Here is a 15,172-nt window from a genome sequence, read left to right as displayed (position 1 = left end):
TTCTTAATTCTAATATCTGGTGGAGAGGGGGGGGAGTAACGCCATCCAAGATCCCAGGACCTTAGTGTGGGAAAGGTTTCACCACCTTTGAGCACTCTATAGCTCTAATACCACCGGTCCAGCTACAACTAAGCTCCAGGTCTCCAGGTTATCATCAGTGGTCAAAGAGAAGCACGTATGTCAACACAACTGTCGGCGCTAATCTTCACTGCGGGCTGCAGTGTTTGATATCAACAGGCCATCGAGACACGTCTCGTTCACACCGCGCTCTAGCCACGGGAGAGTGATGGTACTCCCGAACGGTCCGAGGAGCGGGTTTAGAGTTTCTCAGCTGCCACTCAAAGCACGCATAAGCTCCACAGTGAGGAGGAGACGGGCAGGACGCCTCCGTTCATCCGTCCATTCATCAGAAATAATCCGGACCTCCCCTAGCAGCCTGAGCAGAGGCGCGAGACGACACCACGAGCTGCTTCGGTTGGACGTCAACGTCGGGCGCGCGAGCGAGAAGGGGGGCAGCTGAGGAAGGGAGAGAAAAAAGAGCCCGTCTGTCAGTGTGTGGCGTGTGGATGTAGGGGAAGAGAGGGGGAGAGAGGACCAGTGCCGCCGCGCAACTCCCAGCATATTTCAGCATCCGACTGGACGCATTTCACCGGTGAGTGAAGATACGACACGTTTATTTTTAAGACAAACGGTCAAAGTGTGAAGATATTAACCTAGTGCGACTGTGTTAGCGCTGTTTAACCGCCGGGTCTAGCGAAGCCCATGCTGGGTGACCGTTTAGTAGTTTATTAGCGAGAGAGGCATTTCTCACAGAGGCTGTCTTTAGCTTTCCTGTTTTTCTTGCTAATGTGGGAGCAAAAATGCTCACGCGGGGCTGCAAGCCTCCTCGCGCCGGCAAGCCGTGTTTGAGGAGCTAATGTAGGCTGTGAGATATGCACCGTGCGGGCCGTGGGATTTTACGGAGGTGTGTGCGTGTCTGTGTGTTTGTGTCCCCCGAGAGGAGGCAGAGAAAAACCTTTTCTCTGCTTTTTTAGGAGGACAAGTCGGTCTTGAAACGCGACCAAGGCACTATTTTGGAGGAAAAGAAAGACACCGGCCTCAATTGAGCTTGAACCGTGTCTCCCAGCCATCCTGTTGTCATGGTTACTGGCTCGAGGAGGCTGGGAGAACATGGTTGTCTCGCGCTGTGGTCTCTCGCTCTCTCTCTCTCCTTCGCGCACACACACGCACACACACACTGGTAGAAACAATAAGCCTCGTCTGTCTGGTGTTTGTTTATGTCTTTTTAAGTGCATTGGGGGGGGGACTCGCTAGAAAAAATAACACTGGGCCAAAGCTCTCAAATCAAGTGTATCCTATACATATAAGGGCAAAGGTGAGATGTAACCATGAGACATGTACCTTGAATAACATCATACATACTCTAAATTCTTTCCATAATGTCCAAATACAGGAATATTACAGACTCTGCAAAGACACTGCTGTGTCTTTGCTTTTTCAGGATGTGGGAGGCTTCTTTTTTAACAGGTGTTTGATAGCCGCTTATTTTTTATCCCCAAAAGCAAAGTCGCTATTATCTTAATTATAGCCATTTGCATGTCTAGTCTAGATCTATTGTAATTCATTTCCCCGATACAACTGTGGGCTCTTCCCATGCAAACGTGTTGCTCGCTCTCCAGTGTATTAATTTCATACTCAAGGTGTCAGACATCCAGACACACTAGCACAGCAGCTCCACACCAAACTGTCACCTCTTGTTGTCTTTTTCTTCTTTTTAAATCATCCCACTAATGACTTTATTAGCAGATGTGGAAAAAACACAAAACATTTTACGCATTCAGACTAATGTTGTGTAAATATAGGGTTTGAGATATTAAACATATACAAAACACACTGAAATTCCAAAATGACGGCAACCTATGGTAGCACTTTATAGCACAGCCTGTGACTTACGGTGTAATATCTCAACACCTACAATGCAAATACTCAGAATTATCGCTAGGTACGGTGGAATAAGGGTAACAATTTGAGTTCTTAAAGGACATAAGAAACAAATTATACTGTAAGCAATTTGAAGTAGTGAGTAACACCATGGTATTTTAGAGGAAAAGACAAACAGTATTTACACATCTTTCACTGTAATTACTCACTACTTTTAGGGACTGTATTACTGAGTAGCCTAACCTCTTCTTACATAGTGGTTACAAAGTATATATAGGGTTGTGCCATTCAAATGAGCTATTCTAAATTCAAAGCTTTAATGTAATTATTCATATTGAAAAATTCAAGGATAATTAATTCAAATTTATTGTCCCAAAATAATACATAATTACAATGTAAAATGGGGAGCTTAGGCAAATCAGTAATACAACCCCTAAAATCTGTGGATATATATTTTTTTCAATCCTTGAAAATTTGTTATCACCATTATTCTATAAACTATATTATATACCTTCTGTTAAGTATGTTTAAGTACTGAATATAACAGCCTAAATTCAGAAATATTACACAACGGATTTAAGGAAATTACTCCATAGTATGTGAGCTGTATTACAAATGTTTCTAAATCTACACTTTTCAAAATCACTCACATGTCACAAAGGTCTGTTATGCTTGCCGTGCATAATAATGAGTGAATTTGTATTAGAAGGTGAAAGCACCCAGGGGAATAGGCCCAAAACAAGATAAATCACCACATTATTGTAAGCATGTATTTAGATGTAAGCAGTTAGAGTGACAAAATGTGAGCGGACAGTTGACCTTGACTGCACAGAAGTGACATATTGGGGTGATTTCAGGGAGCTGGCTGACTGTTACGCTCCACTGGGCTGGTCTAGCAAGTTTTAGGCGCTGTGATAATGCTGGTGTGACTTGCAGCACAGGCATGAATGCTAAGAAAATAGCCCTGGACCACTTCCAAGTCCACATTTTCCTGACTGCTTTCACATCCTCAGCTTATAAGGAGGAAATGATGACATTATTTTCTTCCTCTCTGCATCTGTTCTTGTAGCACAACAGCATTTTTGAAAGGTGACTCTGCTGTGTGTGCATGTATGAGGATAGGCTGCAGGGCCAGTGCTGCACCCAGCCTACGTGTTATGAACAGGGTCAGTAGGTCATTTATAGTATAGGACTAGTCTTTCTGAGCATGTCTTACTGATAGTGTAAGAGAGGAGAAGGGAAGAACAGGGGAGGTTTGCCTTCTCTGTTCTTAGTATGCAGATCTAATATCATCTGTCAATGTTCAGCTGGCAGCTTCATGAATTAATTTTAATTACTAATTAGCTTGTAGAAAGTATTTAGAAGGCTGTCTTAATGCTGCTCTGCGGTAGATTTTTTATTGAAAGCTAAAATAAAATGGCTGTACTGTTCCTTTTACATGTATAGCAACAGCTTATTTATTTTGATAGTATAATTTACATTTTAGAAAAAATAGGGTGATCAACTTGATGTCAACTACTGTGGTGAAACACCAGCATTGCATTCTTCACACCACTTGACAGTATTGGGGTGCTGCCTTTTAGTAAGAAATGCTCACGGTGGCACGCAGCACAAACAAAAGAGCTGCATACAAATGCTTCTATATTAAATGAACGGGGGCAGCACTGCAAACGTAATGAGGTCAGGCAAGTTGAAAGTATCAATTGATGGCCTGCTCCAGCATCTAAATTCAGTGAAAGGTGGTGCAATGATGCCCAACAGAGGTATCTATGGGCAGGGGAGTGCTTCCAAAAAGATTTACTAGATAGAGAGATAGCTAGACAGAGATTAATGGATTAAGATGATTAAGTCTTCATAGAGCAGAAAACAGTTAAGGCTAGTACAATACTTATATCATATTGAAAACCAGTATCCTGATTTTCTTTCCTATTGTGTCGCTCGTTCATTTGTTAAACTCCCAGAGAATCTTGGGTAATCCTTTCCACTGCATCACATTACATTCAGTGACTGCCAATGAAATCTGGCCAGAGTGCAACACCACTTGAGGAGTCCTGTGCTCATAGGCACAAAAGTATCCTGTTTTTATGTATTTACAGAGTAAGAGAAACCAATTTTATACTTAAAGGTCAGGTTAGCCTGTTAATATAACTGTATAATGTCTTTGATTGTGGACAAGGACTGTTAAGTCTGATAAAATGGAAGCTATGAGTTTGAAAGGGACGGCACATCTATTGTTGCAATCATTCAAAATGTCCAAATGGGAATTCATGCAAATATTTCAGACTGTCTTCTCACTGGGGTTGAGTTATATGTTAACATTAGCCAGCCGACCACTGTGAGTACAGGAAGCAGTGTTTGCTAATTTGTCTGCCAAAGTGTGTGCAGCACAGACTCACCAGACTCTCAAATTTTGTATTCTTTTTGCTATAGCCTTTAAATAACCAGTAGGACAAAATGAGTAAAGTTAGGGACACCTAACAAAATCTATCAAATTAGTAAATATAAAATTAGTGAGACAGTAAAGAAGACTTAAGTCCCACCCACACATAAAATGATTTACTTGTTCCAAATCGCTTTTCAATTATTGATCAGTTTGCAAGAGGATATTCCAAGCCCCCTTTGTGTAGGTAATGTATTTATATGGTAATGTATCTCATATGTCATTCACCAGTATTGCTTTAGTTCCTCGCTTCAAAGATGAGAAGACTTTAATTTATGACCCTTGACTTTACATCGGTTATTTTGCCTGTTGTTGCTACACATGGTTGCTTTTTATTGACATTATAACAGCGCTTATTCGTACACTGGCAGGTTCCCATGGTGCTACATTCATACATCATGAGAATCTCCATCAGAGCAGTCTGTCAGTATCTTTGTACAACTCTCTGATCTTGCTCAACACAACAACAAAGAAGGGAACCCTTGGGCGACCACTAAATTAGAAGAATAGCACAAAAAAGGCACAAATAACAGCCAATCGAGTGGACTAGTCTATCACTGAGCTAACACAACAGAGAGACAGATAACCATTCACACTTGCAGTCACTCTTGTAGCCAGTTTTGAACAACCAGTTACGATATAACCAGATAAAAAAACTACTGTGTATAGCTCTTAAAACTGAATTGATTATACTAATATTGTTCGTAATTTGTTCAGATATTAAATGAATGGGAGTTTGTTTTAAAAACATAAGTCGATGTGTCAGTGTCTGTGTTTGATGTGATCTTGGGTGTGTCAGAATTATGCCATGTTTTCAGTCACAAAGGCTTCCCTTTTCAATTAAAATTTAGCACGTGTACAATTTAAGTTAAATAAATATTGAACCCAAGGATCTAAAGCAGCGGCATCTTCAGCACCACTGTGAGCTTTGTGTTCCTGTAAGATCTTCTCAGCACTTTCCTTTTCACTCTTATTATCTCAGTAGTTGCTTCTCTGCTGCTTATAGAGACCAGTCATGCTTATCACCAGAGACTCCCATTGGACTGCAGCTCTGTGTCTCAGGGATCAATAAATCACACCACGGTGTATGTCTATGTGCAGTCTTTGCAGTGTGTGTGTGTGTGTCACAGAAGCACATGTAGACAGATAGAGAGATATAAAAGGCACAAGAGGGAAGAAAAGCTATTTAATGGCAACTTGGTCTTTTATCCATCATTCTCACCGGATTGGTGAGTTATAAGTCTAGGCGATGGCATGCTTTTAGATGTTAGACGTTGGTCACATGATTGGCAGGTTGTCTGATCACAATTAAAGGAAATTGATAACGGTTAAGAGCCCCAGTGTTCTGCTGACAAAAGTGGAATGCATGCATCCATCCTGATAGCCATTGTATATGTTGAGACACAAAGACTCAGAGACACACAGACACACACATACCCCATCTGATAACCGCTCCCCCAAACACACACACACACACACACACACGCACACACACACACACACACACACACACACACACACACACACACACACACACACACACACACACACTGTCTCTCTCTTATTGGCTGTGTTTTCTTCATCTGTCCATGTGGGGTGTCTGAGCACATCTGCTCTGTCTCTCCTCAGCAGCCGGATTCATAGTGCTGCTCACTTCCACTATCCTTCTTCCCTCCACCCCCTCCTTTGGATAAGACCCATTTACCTCAATTACTGCAAAATGAGTGGTAGAGAGTGCAGAGTTAGACTGTGAGATAGCAATAAGCATAATGGTGAACAGATGAGGAAGACAGAGTGGGAGAAAAACAGAACACCGGAGACATGCAGAGAGGGAGAGACGGAGAATTCCCACTTCTCGTGTCTGGTTTCATAACCGCTCACTGCTTCCATTTATGGAAATGTTTCACTGCTTTATTTGTGCGTCTATGTGTGTGCGTGTGTGCATTTCACTGCTTAATAATATGTGCAAATTCCACTTTGTGGAGTAGCATTAATACATGCAAATTGTTCATATGCCTCATACTCATACATGAATATGGAATCCATAAAGCCCCGCTGGAAATGTGAGCACCCCAGTTTGGGAATATTCAAGCTCATTATAGTAGAGATTGGTCAGCAAATTCTCATCCAAAAATGTTTTGAGGCCTAAGAAGCTTTCAGATTCATTACTAGTTTGTGAGATACACTTTTCATAGTGTGCTATAATGGAGTTTTAAATGTCTTGTTTGTGAAAACTATGATGTTTTCATGGATGGAACTCTGAAACAATCTGGTGACTTATGAATAATGCAAACCACTCCCATAATCCTTCTAGTAAAAGACAAAAAAACAAAAGAAAATGAGTCGGCCAGTCACCGATGGTGTACTCAGAAAGACTTTGTTCAGAAATCTGTCGGTCCTTTGAGATCATCGCAGCAGCAGTCAGAGAGAGGATGAGGATTAGAGGAGGCTACAGTAGCAGAGACACAGTGCCTGGTTGTGCCTGTGTTGTGTTTTGTTCCGTATTTAAAAGTTTACCTGCATTTCTTGCTGCGACACTAGACTGTCTTCGCTTTTTCAGAATGAAATGCGACAAGCAAGATGCACTCTTATTTGTGTCTTTTAAATGTGTCTACAATAACACTCCCAGAGTGAGAGCTCCAGCTTGCATTTGTGTGACAACATAAATAAAACTCAAAGAAGTTCAACTTTAGTAAGGGGAGAACTCTCCATAAATTCATCATCCTTTTGCAACTCTGATGAAACAGTTTCTGGGCCTGTGGTATCCTCATGCTCAGGGGTAAGCCAAAGCACTTCCAACATCATACTTGTAGATACAAATTTGGCTCACTATCTAGCCTGCCATAAATTTGTCCTCTCTAAAATGGTTCAGTTTTTTTCTGCACAGTTTGGCAGACAATTTTTCCCCTGAGAAACCAGAATCCAGATATGGATGTTCATTTTGGCCTAACAGGACCCTTACCTACATCTGCATGCTATCAGAGGAAGCTATGAATTCCACTAAATATTTTACTGCAGTTGTGCTGCAATTCCCAAGCTGTGGATGATTCAGCAAAGCAGAGAACCAGTAGAGCATGAGCAGACTGGCAGGGCTGCTTCCTGGCAGCCCTTTTTATGATACTGACACATAGAACAACATAGCAATAAAAACATAATCAAATATTCTTGATCTTGGAAACAGCATTTGGCCCAATAAATAGCTGTTCTGGAGCTGTTCAGTATGACACAAACTCCCTCAACTGATGAAGCTTATCCAGCTTTCATGTCATAGACGTTCATGTTTCAGTCTTTGAATCTTAAAGACTGAGCTTTAAAGTTGCTCGACTTTATGTGAAACTAAAAATCCAAAGCCTAAACAAACTAACTTTAAATGAGAGAAAGACAATCAATATGAGAAGCTGGAACCAAATAAGCTTTGCTTAACAGTGACTAAGAAACGATTAATTATTCATTAATTATTCATATTTCTCTTAGTCACCATTTCACGCCATCATTTCATCGGATCTCAAAAAAGATAAATGTATATTTTTTTTATTCTCACTAAGTCTCTCTCCATATAATTTATATAAGAAAAATACATCAACAGCTGCATTATTCAACATTTTACAACAGGAACTGTTTCTGAGAGCTGCTCATTAGCATTTGCCCATAAACTCCTGAAAGGTGAATATAAACAGAGGGCTAACAGATCAGCAGCAGACCTTTACAATACGTTTACAGAGTTCTATGATGCATTAACTGTGTGTAAGCCATCATCAGTGATGAACCTAACACTATGCTGTCAGAACATGTGATTGTTTTGTTTTTTTTAAGTAAAAATTGTTTTCCCAAGTCTTGATAATCAGTGGACAAAAGAAAATCAATCAATCAACCCCTGACCCTAACATAAGATTAGGATTAGGGCCTAGAGGATGTGATTGGGATTGTTGCCGTTGATGACTTGGACCTCACAGGGTTAAGTGCATTGAAGGCAGGCATCTCCATGGAGATCAAGAGGAGCTACTATTATAAGGAATCTGCCGAGAATCTCTGTGCCTGCCTGTGTTCCTCTGCTGTTCGTCGCCCTCCTTTCAGAGCTGTTTTGGGATCATCTGCTGCAGAGGACATAATGTTCCAACATATACTGTATATCTCTCTCCAACACTGGCTTGCACACCTAAAAACACACGTATGCACAGCTGCTGCTTTGTTAAGAGTGACCTCTGTGACTTGCAGAGGAAAGCGCAGAGGTCATAAGAGAAATAATCAAATGACTGCTCTGGTTCATGGTGGTGTATCTTTCTTTTCTTCTTTTCTCTGCAGAGGATACATCCAAATTTAAGGTTTAATCTGCATCTTTTGTCTAAGTGGAGAGTCACCCATCCCCTGCAGGGAAGGGCACCATGACCCAGGAGGGGCAGGCTCTGCCCTCTCCCACCCCACCAGAGAACCCAGTAGAGCCCAGTACAAGCACCACTACTGGCCCACCCAAAGAGACACATGACAAGACAGATGAGGACAAGGTGGATGCTGGTGCAAATGATGAGACAGATGAAGGAAAACAAGAAGAAGACGTCAGGGAAAGTGAGGAGGGGGAAACACAGAGAGAAGTAGAAGGGATGGTGGAAGTGGAAGGTGATAGAAGAGAAGGGGAGTTGAAAGAGGAGTGTGAAGATGGGGCCGGGGATGAGCATCAGCTGACAGAAGGAGAGGCGGAGGGGGAGAGGGAAGGGACGAAGGGGGGCGGATGTATAAATATGGAGGAAAGCTTAACGGGGGAGGAGACAACACATGAGGCGGAGGAGATGAAAGAGGAAGAGGAGGGGAAGGAAAATGAAGAAATTCACCCATGCACAGAAGAGGAGGCAACTAATTCTCAACAAGCTGGCCGGTTAGTGGACAAAATTTTATTTGTACCACTTTACCTGTCAGAGCAAGCAAGTGTCATGTTGCCTGTTAATTTGCATTGCTAAAAAGACAAACACAGCTTCCTTATATTTTTATAATAACCTAAGAGTGTCACTTTTGGTCAATGTTTTTTGTGCTTTGTGATTTGAATATTTTTTATGTTAAATTGTTTTATCTCTGCGGTTCCCTTTGTACATAATTAGCCTAATGTGCTTTACTCATATTTTACAAAATAAATAGTCAATAAGCCTCAACTTAATGAGCTGAAAAAATGGAAGAAAAATATTTAAAGAGCTAAGGGACACAGCAACCATTTCCCAGCTCCCCAACTGTCCCAGAAAGACATTAGTGGAGGGCAGTCTGTAAAAAGCTCAACATGTGGTAGAAAAATGTGCCTGCTAATTAGCAGATTCATATATAACAAGCAAAAACTACGCAGAATGATAAAGACATACTGAAAGCAAAGTACATCTAACCTTTTTCTTTTAAAAAAAGGGATGAAATAGCGATGCTTTTGTATCATATTGTAGTAAATAGCACAGTGTTTTTAGATGAACAAGATGACTGATCTTTTTTGCATATTTTTATCCATTTTCATGCGTGTAGGTCAGATGTTTTCTTTTCTTCCTGTTGATATAGATTGGCAAATGGTATAACTGGGAATGACGATGAAGATGAAGTAGGTGAAGAGGACGAGGGAGGAGATGAGGGGGCGATACAAACACACTTGGACACTTTCAGCTCTAATTTTGAGACAACTGTAGAACAGGCTGACACCGAAGTGGAGGAGGAGGAGGAAGAGGTCCAAAAAGAAGGTGATGGCAGAGAAAACCAGGACAGTTTCAGCTCAGCTTTTGAACAGATTGTCGAGCAGGTCGACATTCAGGATGAAGAGGAGGAAGACGAGAGAGAGTTGGAGGAGGAGAGGGAGAAAAGTAGGGTGGACAACAAAGATGGTTTCAGCTCCACATTTGAGCGCATCGTGGAATCTGCCCTGCTCAGGGGTGGGACCTGCTACAGCAGCCTGGACTCTCTGGATGTTCTGTCACTCACAGATGAGACAGACAGCTGTGTTAGCTTTGAGGCGCCACTGACACCGCTCATCCAACAGAGGGCACTGTTACAAGGTCCTGAACCTCTGGAGCTTGAGTTGGCAACAGTTCAGGAGCAAGAAGGGGCTGAGATTGGAACAGATGCCCCAGGGCCTGAACTCGGGGCTGGGGACAGTGCTGGAGCAGTGGCTGGAGTAGGAGGAAGCCCGCTGAGGACCACCATACCTGGGAGCAGATCAGAGTTTGTGTTGAGCCAGCCTGGACGCTGGGCCATTCCTAATGGCTATCACACAGATTGCCAGGGAGACATGATTAACTCTGTCAGGTAAGTTTTACTTTAGTTCCATGTGTGGACCAAATAACATTATTCTAAAGGGATGAATTTGGTTTAAAAAGTAAATATGACAATCCTGAGAAAATATGGTGTAATACATTAAAGAATTTATATAAAATGGGAATGTTTTTGCATGGTGGGTGGGTCATTTTACACATTCAATGTTAAACACAGTTTAATGAATATTTAAATGACTGATGACAGCTTCCAGGTTATGTGGTTGTTGAAGCCTTATGCAGATGTCTTACTCAAGTGTAATTAACTTAACTTAATGTGACCTTGGCTTAACCAGTAGGTGGCGTGAACAAGTGAAGCCCAGCTGTAGGTCCTTAGAGAGGTGGACAGGGAGGGCTGGTTGGGGTGGAAAGAGGTGGCCCGCCTCTTTCCACATATGCAAACTGAGACAGTTCTTTAAACAATAACCATGATGGAAGCAACAAATGTAGGCATGCGTTACTTAGCTTAAAATGTTCATATTTTTGGAAAATAAAGGAACTGAGTCTTTCAGTGTTCATGACTGCACAGTTTTGTGCACTCCAGCAAAAATGTTGCATTCACACAAATGTTGCATTAAGCTAAACTGAACAAACAAAAAGTTGCAATACAAGGAAGCTTTAACATTTTGATGAAACCAGTGGGACTGTTAAAGCAGGACTGCTGCATTTGAAATGAGAGGAGCCTCTGGTAAATGTATACAGAGTTTATTCACCAGAGCTGCAGACTGTGGCTCGACTATTTGCTCTCTCCAACCTCTTTTGCTTAAAGGATACAATAGAGAGAGATAACCTCAGTACTGTCAAATGAGAGGTTTATGCATCATGACAGAAGACCTTTTGAACAGAAACTCAAATTTTAGGAGGAGTGTGGTGGTTTTCTATGGGAGGGTTACACTAGATAAGATCCATGGCAGCCTGTCAGCATAATGAATCACTTGTGTGAGCAGGAAAAAACAAACTCGTTGGGCTTTTCGACAAAGAGAACTAGTTTCGTTCTTGATGAAGATTACATTTTTGACATTTTGACCAGTAACAGGTTGGGTTGGAACCTGATATATTGGTTCACTATGAAGGAAACAGATCATGGTAATAATGCTTATTTCTGCCTCTCTAATGTCACAGACATTAACCTGGTGGAGTTTTGGTATTGAAACTATGATATATTTTATGATATTGATGTTCAAATTTGGTTATAGCGAAATACCATGCTGAACAAAAGCACATTTTTAGCCTTTAAACTGTGACACTTTGAGTGGATGTAAAGTTGATTCAGTTGCAGGTTTTATCAGAGCTTAGATGTGTTTGCCAAATTACCATGAACTCCGTGTACTTCATGGACCTCTAGCTATTATCATAATACACATATATAAAATCAAAGCTTTATTTATCCAAATAATTAATCATTAAGGAAAATATGCTTGATATAAACTGAATGTATACGAATCAAGTACATTTCATTTGACCAGATTTCATTAAATTCCATAAATACACAGAAATTTTACATGTAACATTGTTACATGAAGCCAGACCTGGAGGGATTGTGGGGACACGGTAACAGCTGACATGACTTTCTTACAATTAATTACCTTAATAGTAGTAAAATGGGTTGAAGGAGACAACGTAGAGCCACTGAAGGGAGAAGCAGTAACGCAAAACATATGGCGAAAACATGTAACTTGAACTTTGGCTATAGGTCTCCCTCGCTGGTGTGCACACAGTCCCTGTGGCGTGTTCATCAGCTCTTCCCCCTTGCACAGTTCCTGCAGTTAGAAACATACTGGAATGCCAAATAGATGCACAGACCTTTGACATTATCTGCTCAGCTAACTGCTGGGATTTGCTCAGACTCTGGTATGACTTACAGGATGAATGAAGGATTTTGGATGTCAGTTCTGCTCTTCTTTTCTCCTCTCCTTACCAGTCTACAGATGTAGTACTTTAGGCACAGTCTTGCTTCCTGACCACCAGCGCCAAGCTGAATGAGCTATTGTTTATGTCATGACATCATCGTCTTCAGCTTTCCTCGGCCCAGCAGGGTCTTAGAGTGAATGTGAGTGTGTATGTGTGTAAGTGGGTGATTATTGCTCCGTGCTAGCCAGCCTGCCAGACATTTGAGCACTTAAACCTAGAGTGGATACATCTGCTAGTCAGTCTTAAAGGGAAAGTTTAAGATTTAAAGATACTAACAGTTTCCAATTATTTACTTCTTGATGTCCATTCAGATGCTGTTTTTCAGGCTGTTAAAAAGGGAACCTTTAAAACTGTTAGGAATTCCAGTGCAAGTTAGTCTTTTAATATTCTCTAGAAGGATTATGGATCATGTGCTTCTGAACTCCTTCTACTGATAAATGAATTTCCTTGCCTTACATTTCTTCTCTCTCTGTGCCATTCAGTGTCGTTGAGACAGTGTCGTATTTCACTGTCTCACCTTCTGCCTCTCCATTCATTTCTCCACTTGATTCATGTTATCTCACTATATCACATCTTAGTTATAACACACACACATAGACACACATACACACATATCCTCCATTTCACTTACACTGCTCTCCTACCAGCATATCTTATCTTTCATTCTTCTTGTCTGCCTACTTCCTTTTTTTCTGGTGGGTAGCCAGAGAATTGCCGTGGTTACACATTTTGGCACCTTGGGCGTCATGGACAATGGGCCTTTTTCACTGAAGACCGAGCAGCTGCAGAGCATAGAATAAAAAATTAAAGTCAGTCAGTCAGTCAGCTTGGCAGACATTATGTTTTTTTAATAATCACCTTTGCCCATTATTTTCACTGAGATTAAGAATTTTAGTCATAAGAAAAAAAATTGTTCTAAAATAATTGTAGCAGTTGAAACAACTTTGTTTCAACTGCTACTCATAGACTTTATAAGAAAATGGACATAGCCACAATGACATCACCTACTGATTCGCGAAGTCCCCTGTTGAAGCCTAATGCCAGGAAGTTTGTCTGAGGCCTTCGTGGTGTTTTTAAAATTGGATGTCTTGAGTAAGGAGGGGAGGTGACTTAGAATCCGAGGGATAACACACACTCGTATGGTAGTAAATTGCTATTTATAATAAGACCATACTAAAGCATATGCTACTTGGACCATAATTTATAAAACTGAACATTTTTTTGTACTCAGTATGATGTAAAAGTAATGATTAGTCTTTTTGGCATCATAGATTTGTCATTTCATGTCATTTAGACTTTGTTTTATTTTATTTATTTTCTTTTTTTTGTTTTATCTGAGCACATACGTGTGTGTATTTACATATATATTTGTATTTGTAAATGCAAGTATGTGTACTTGTGTATATATTGTTTTTTTCTGTATATGTCTGAAATAAAGATACAATACAATACAATACAATAGATCAAAAGAACAGGAGAACTGTTTCCCCTGGGTGTCTATATCAGCGGTCCCCAACCTTTTTTTGCGCCATGGACCGGTTTGTGTCCGACAATATTTTTACGGACTGGCCTTTAAGGTGCTGCAGATGAATACAACAAAATAAAACCAGAACCGGTACCAAACAAAAGAATATTTATTCATAACACACGGGAAAAAACCTGGGGAAATCGAGTTAATGATAAAAACCCTGAAAACCATATACAGTATATATATATCTATATGATTTGCAAACGAAGAAGATGCCCCCTGCTGGCCATTAGAAAAAATGCAAGTTTAAGAAACTTGTGCGCTGGCTTCACTTTTCAGAGTTGTATTCTGCTCTGTATTTTCGTCTATGATGTTATTTCTATTTAATCGTGTTTATGGTGTTTTTGCATTGCATTTTTCAGGGTTGTGATTTTGGACGTCATACCTCTGCTATGTACAAAAATGTATGAAAAAAATGGTCATGCTGTGCTATAACTGTCAGTGACAATGCTGACATTTTTTTTCAGTTAGAGCCCCTGTTTTTCCTAGGTTTAGCATGTACACTAATGTTAAAGGATAATACACCCTCTGTCAGTTCTTAGGTTTTACATATCAGGATATAATAAACAATTGGGTCTTAAAATTAGGTAAATACAACATCAGATGAACAACAACATATGACATATTACTCCATGTCATTATTTATTTAACAAAACTAAGACAGAATGCAGAACCATAGAATTGTTAAGTTAAGTAGACCTCATGATTCAGTAGCTTATAGAAACCCTTAATAGCAATAACTTGCGGTAACTTGAGGATCATTGTTCAGTTACATGACCCAGTTTCAGCCAAGCACAATGACTGCAAGGTACCCAGGTCCTGTGGCTGCAAAAGAAGCCCAAATAATCACCCCTCCACCACCATGCTTGACACTTGGTAGCCCTTCCAAACAAACCACACTTGTTCAGTCTTTTTCTGATTGTGCTGTCAAAAACTTTAACATTTTACATGCTAACTGAGGCCCTTTTCTCTGAGCATTTCACAGTTTGACCTTGGGGTGAATTTGCTGGGACATCAACTTCTGAGAAGATTCGCAACTGCCTGGAATGATTTCTACATGTGAATAATATTTTTCATTGTAGA

General features: G+C 40.6%; 1 protein-coding gene across 2 annotated transcripts in view; it reads left to right on the top strand.

Annotated features, from left to right (window-relative positions):
* Positions 1–235: 235 nt before the first annotated feature.
* The window catches only part of psd2 (pleckstrin and Sec7 domain containing 2), a 39,739-nt gene continuing 24,802 nt past the window's right edge, over positions 236–15,172 (top strand). For both annotated transcript variants that reach the window (XM_082547761.1, XM_082547760.1), the window contains exons 1-3: positions 236–652; positions 8,684–9,251; positions 9,908–10,645. In XM_082547761.1, the coding sequence (XP_082403887.1) occupies positions 8,764–9,251; positions 9,908–10,645 (1,226 nt within the window). In that variant the 5' untranslated portion in view covers positions 236–652; positions 8,684–8,763. The remainder of the gene's footprint in view (positions 653–8,683; positions 9,252–9,907; positions 10,646–15,172) is intronic.

The sequence above is a fragment of the Aulonocara stuartgranti genome (assembly GCF_965226115.1).
Source record: "Aulonocara stuartgranti genome assembly, chromosome: 2".
NCBI lineage: Eukaryota > Metazoa > Chordata > Actinopteri > Cichliformes > Cichlidae > Aulonocara > Aulonocara stuartgranti.
This window is presented reverse-complemented; position numbering and strand designations above follow the sequence as displayed.